Source organism: Falco naumanni, chromosome 5 (assembly GCF_017639655.2).
Source record: "Falco naumanni isolate bFalNau1 chromosome 5, bFalNau1.pat, whole genome shotgun sequence".
Taxonomy (NCBI): Eukaryota; Metazoa; Chordata; class Aves; order Falconiformes; family Falconidae; genus Falco; species Falco naumanni.
In genome coordinates, this window is record NC_054058.1 from 31,917,096 (window position 1) to 31,923,095 (window position 6,000).

The window sequence follows — 6,000 nt, forward strand, 5'->3', positions numbered from 1 at the left end:
TCCCCTCCTCACTTTGTGCACCTGACATGTTTCATGTTTTCAGAAAACCTCTTGATCTCAGGTGCATGAAGCAAAGAGATAGAGAGTAAACATGCCTCTATGTAACAGAACTTTGCCCTTGCTTATAGGATTTCTCAGTTTTAAAGTGCTCACAGACACCGAATAACAGTCCCGTGCATCTTAATCAAAACCAGTGTCAATGTTCAAAATTGGTGTTTGGAAAACAGAGGACAGGGGATGCTTCTTTGTTATGGTCTGATTGAAGTTAGGACTGAAGTGCATGTGTAGCCAAAGGGCCAGGAGTCTCTGCTGTGGTGGGAACACAGCTACTGTCTTCCAGAGCCAGCTGTGCTTGTGGGAGGGCTTACCTTTGCTCTGTCTGCTGCCTTCCTTCCACCTTGCAGGGGGTTAGCAAATGCCCTGTCCTGTATATCATCGTTTTTTTGAAAAGGGGAAAATAGCTGTGTCGATGTATGTGACTCTTCTGGCATCAGAAATAAGACTGCTAGCTAGGCTAGTCACAGATCTTGCTGGTACAGTCACATGTTGAAGCTCACAAGGCTGAAGAGAGAAAGCGGGCACAGGAGAATGGGAGAAGGCGGCAGCATCTCCTGCTTTCTTTTTCTCTGGCTGTGGAGTTCATAAGCGCATGCATACCGCTTTCTTGGACTGTGCCCCTCCCAAATGCCTTTTTCTTTGTAGTCTTGTAAAACATGCTGCTCCTCTCTGAAGCATCAGAAAAATGCACCAATCCCATGTTGGAGCCTGAGAGACAAGCAGCTGGCTGGTTGGAAATTCAGCTGGCTTCTGCCCAGCTGCCTTGTCCCTGAGGAACTTACCTCTAGGCTAGCAAATGGTCTTGCTGTCTTACTCCAGGTCCTAAGCCAGTATTGAGTTTATCTTCTGCAAACAAACTGGTTTTCCATGTAGGGGAAGCATAGAACTGGATGTCAAAACTATGTGGAGCTCACGATGTGTAACACTACGGGCTTTGCTCTAACCATCTTTTCTCAACAGTAATTTTGAGATCCTAGACTTAAAGTTGCCCTGTAGCATGCTGTTACTAGAAGACAGGGAAACTTCTTTTTATGTTCTTTAGAGGTGAGGGAGATGTTTTGCTTTAGCTTGGTTTTGGTTTAGCCAGGCAGAGAAACAGACTTGTGAGACCAATGGGAATTTATGAGATACAACATTCTTGCAAGCTTTGTGAAGACAGGTGATCTGGACTCCCACTACTAAGGGAGGAAAAAAGTAAATGGTGCAAGTTCAAGTTACATCTTGGATATCGATATCAATCTATTGGGAGAAGCAGGAAATTGGACTTTATTCACTTCAGTGCTTTGAAAGTTATTTTTTTTCCATGATACAATGAAGGAGGAAAGTAAGGTGTGTTCTCAGTTTGTAGATGTGTAAAAGGGACAGCTACTGTTTCTGCCCTTGGTCAGACTTTTCTTCTGAAGCATGTGGCTTCTGGCCAGAAACCAATCACCACATTTGTCTGCTAACAGCAGCAGCAGCTCTGCTCCTTGTGGAGCAGAAGTTCAGGCAGAGGGACGTAAACACGTGAAATCCAGAGGAGAGACGAGGCCTACTCTGTGCAGCCTATTGTGGTTGGTGATTTTTAGTTGGGTGTTGTCCTGCTGGCTTTTGTGCAGTAAGTATTTTTGAAAGAGTCCTGTTTTTCTTGGGTTTGTACACACTGTATGGCACCAGTGGGGCCCTTTTTGGATCCAGGTCTCTTTAAACTAACACAATGCAAATAACAGTTGAAGGAAGTTATCTGAAAGAAAGGGCATGTCATAAGTCAAACAACCAACCACTTCTGCGTAAAGCATTGCCTTAAAAAAAAAAATCACATGCAGATGTAGCTCAGTCATTTTTTTTGTAAGACCTTGGCTTTCAGAGCAGTCCTTGAAGATTTTCAGAGACCACAGGAAGTAAGGGTGCCTTGAGGAAAATTAGGAATTTGAACTTTAGAAATAGTATAATGTATTATTTTTAAGGTGGTGTTAGTGTAGTATTTCATGTTTGAAGTTTGTAACAAAGTTTAGTAACTCTTTTTAAATAACTGTGAAAGAAACTGCTGTCTCAGGCAGAGCCAGACATTCATTCAATCTGTTTCTGTGAAAAACTGTCTGATGTGTGAGAGTGAGTAATCGGTAAGAGGTGGTTTCTGCTAAAGGATACACTGGGTTTACCAGTAGCTGAAACAAGTGGCCCTATCATGTGCATCACAGTAGAAACCAAGTCATTAAGAGAAACTTCCAAACGGGTCTTTTCAGTGATTCTGGCATTAGTAAGACATCACTGCAAGAAACCTTTTAGAAGAATACTGTTTGGTGGCTAGCATTAAGGGAACTTGTCTGGGAGGAAGGGCTCATCTTCCTTAAGACAAGGAGTAACCACTGGGTGTGTTCTGCTGAAATACAGTAACAGCAAACCAGTGTTGGGGCCTGAACTGGTACTTTCACAGGGGAAAGAGACTGTTGTGGCAGTGACAGAATTTGTCCCCATAAAAAATACAGTAGAAACTTCCTGTGATGTACCAGTTTTATTCAAATTTTCTGACTTTGCTGTTGTACAGGTGCTCAGGGGCAGGACTCCGCTGAAGGCAATGAGCAGAATTTGGTCTTTTTTTGGTGATAAGAAGTTACTCTGATCTGTAGGGTCTGAGCATTTGAAAATATACATGAAGAAAAAAAATTTCTGGTCCATATTCAGCCTTGGCACAGTTGCCTTTTCCTGTGCAGTGTAGTGTCAGTTCTAGTACCAAATGATCTTTCAAGGGCTTCAGTTGCTGGGATCTGTGTTTGGCAGAGCTTTGCGCTTACTGTACCTTAACCTTTCTGGGTGATCCCCACCATAGTACAAAGCTGGTCCAGAATGGTGTAGCTTTGAGCCTGGGTGTAATGGGCATTCTTTGCTCCTCAGTCCCTAGTAGCTGTAATCAGATGCCACAAATCTGCCCGTAGGAGAAAAGTTGTGTCTCATCAGGCTTCCACGGCTTGCAAGGCTGCTTCTGTTGAGAGCAGTGGCTTGCTGTGTTATCAGCGGAAAACTGCTTCTGTTGAGGTCCCTTCCTGCCACTACAAAAATTTGGATCCCTATAAATTTGGACTAGAGGGGTAGTTATAAACCTGCAATTGAGATCTGTTCTGTTTTAAAGGCAGGCTAGCTGTAACGTTTCCCCAGTGTAACAGCATCTACAGGAGAAGCCCGTTGCAGGGAAACACCTAATTCAGTCTACTGCCTTCTTAATGCCTGTAGTCAGACAAAGGTAAAGTAATTACTGGAAATAAGTGAAGCTTCATTCCTCATCATGAGTGGCAGAAATGTAATTAAGGCTTCTGTACCATTGCTTAAAAGCTTTCTTGATTTAAAAAAAAATAAAATACATCAAGTATGGACCATGTGAAGGTCAAGGCAATCACAGTTTCCTTGGAAAATCAGCAGCTCTTAGACATGCCAAGTATGTCTGTAAAAGAGAAGTAGCAGAATCTGAAAAAGTAACTGCAAGACTAGTGCCAATTCCCATAACCAAGAGCCTTATTAACACTAACCAACTTCATTGGACCGGCCCCCATCGACTTCCAGATGCCCTAGGTCAAGTTCACTGGTAACAGAAATGAGTGACTAAGCACTGGCTTTATTGCAGGTGTTGACTGTCAGCCTTATTCTGTACCACAGAAGCGTGTAGGAATTTTTCTAATTCTTCCTTAATTGAATCTTCAGATTTTTATAACTTTATGCCAAAAATACAAATTTGAAGCACAGAAGAAAAAAAGAGCTTTGTTAGACCATTAGGAAGTGCTGGGTCACTCTGCATTCCCAAAGGCCTGGGTTTCTCAACTTTGAAAAACCAGAAGATGGAATATAAAGGAGAATGAGGAAATAGAGAGGTTGGAGACTGATCTTTATAAGAAACGTTTTTAATTTCCTTTGTGTGTACACAGAGTATGAAATTAAATGATTGAAACAGTTGCTACCACCACTGAATTTGACTCCCAATACTGGAAGATGGCTAAGTGACCAGCCTATATATAAGACTCCTTATATGGTCAAGGTTATATCTTTATGACAAAAAAATCCCTTTCCCCCAGAAATTTAAGATCATTATTTGATCTCTATCAAATAAGAGCAGAAACAATATGTGTTAAAGCAGTTTTACTGTTTTCCTGTCTTGACTAAAGCTTTGGCTGTTCACACAGAGAGGTGGAAGATGAGAGATGCCTCTTTTCTGGAGTATGAACTGATTTGAGACATTATAGGGTAAAATTGCTTATAAGGAAAAAACCTAAGCGTGAACCTTCTTTCCTCCTGCTTCTTTTGTGTGTGTGTGTGTGTGAGAGAGAGAGATGTAAAAGACAGAAACCAGACCATTAACCATGTTTTCAGAAATACTTAGCTGTGTTCACCCCCTTCCATTATGAAATGCTGAATTTGCATTGGCAGTTATGTGAGTGGTGAAGTCAGTCTTGTTAGCTACTGAGTATTGTGATTCTCCTCCAAAAAAAAGTGCAGGTTTAATAATAAGCTCCTATTGGCTTCAGTCAGATAACTTAAGGGCTTAAAGTTATGACTTAAGCACTAAAATGTGTCTCAAGCACTTGGCTCTTTCTAGGACTGAGCCCAGTGTTTAAATGCAGATGGACAAAGAAACCAGTGGATAGTGGCAACTGTTCTTTTTTTTCTGCAGAGCTTCGTTTATGCACCAACTCTGACCTTCTTTATGTTTGTTTCCCTAGGTGCCACTACTGCAAATCATCATGCCATGTGTCTTCTCTGCGTATACCTTATGCCTGTAAACTCTTATTCCAAGAACTGCAGTCAATGAACATCATACCTAGGCTAAAACTGTCTAAGTACAATGAATGAACAAGATGAAAAAGATGGAAAAAAGTACTTTACAGAAATTGAAATCTAGCATATATAACTGGAAGATTTATTTGATGAATAACTCTAAAACCCGAGTGGGTAGAAGGGAGATGCAAGACAGCGTAAGAAATCTTTCTTACATATCCTACCTGTTGCGGGGGAGAATCTGTCAGTAGAATACACTAGGAGCAGTTCTGAAAGCCTTGATTAGTCTGAGTGAACAGGACATGTGGGAATTGTGGATTAAGGCCGTGATCCAGCAAAGCACTTGCATCACTTCAAACAGCCTCATGCTTGGATTTGGAAAGTGTTTTGCTGGACCAGGGCTTGAGGTGAGCTAAGAGGTTAAAGATGTTTTCCAGACCAGTGTAATATGAAAGACTAATAAATGTTTTAACTAATACTGTGTGAATATGTGTTGATGGTTAGGTAGGGGTGGTAAAGCTTTCTTATAATGTCTAAACCGTTTTCCTATTCCTAAAGCATTTTGTTAAAACATTAAAATTTTGTTAAGTACTGTCAGGCTTAGCTAAATGAAACTATTTTCTTGAGACCCTGAAATCAGACGTTTTGTGTGGGATTTCAATATGCAGGTGCATTTGTGTGCAAGCAATGGTGTGATTATACAGTCAGTCTGCTTTCAGCTAAACCTATGCAGTTTCCATGAAGTTCAAGGAAGGTGACTGCGTATGCAGCAAGTGCACGATACAGCTTACAGATACCCATTCCATTCCTGCTGAGTGTAGTTGGTTTAATGATACACTGGCCCAAAGCCCTGAAAAGATGGGCTGCAAACACTAGGTACTGATGCATGCTGTCCTAGGACTTCAGAACTTTTTTAAAAATATGGGAATAACTGTAACTTTTTGTTAGGAACAAAACAAAAAAGGGCTATGAAGAACAGTAAATCCTCCACTGACAGTGAAGCAGGTTTGAATGACCTGAAAGGATTGAGAAAGGGAACAGCTGAATTTCTTCATGAGATCTAAGACTTAGAACTGAAACAGTGAATGAACTAAGAATCACTCGGTACCCTAAAGTCACTGGAGCCTTTACTCAGCAAAGCATATGGTTAACATTTTAAGCGAAAGAGTAGTCCCACTGAAGTCAAGATGAAGTATGTTG

At 41.2% G+C, this 6,000-nt stretch overlaps 1 protein-coding gene across 1 annotated transcript in view; it reads left to right on the forward strand.

The window, feature by feature from the left end:
* POLR3B (RNA polymerase III subunit B) overlaps window positions 1-5,276 on the forward strand; it is an 82,040-nt gene extending 76,764 nt beyond the window's left edge. The window contains exon 28 of the mRNA XM_040597034.1: window positions 4,746-5,276. Within this exon, the coding sequence (XP_040452968.1) occupies window positions 4,746-4,875 (130 nt within the window). The 3' untranslated portion in view covers window positions 4,876-5,276. The remainder of the gene's footprint in view (window positions 1-4,745) is intronic.
* Window positions 5,277-6,000: the final 724 nt, after the last annotated feature.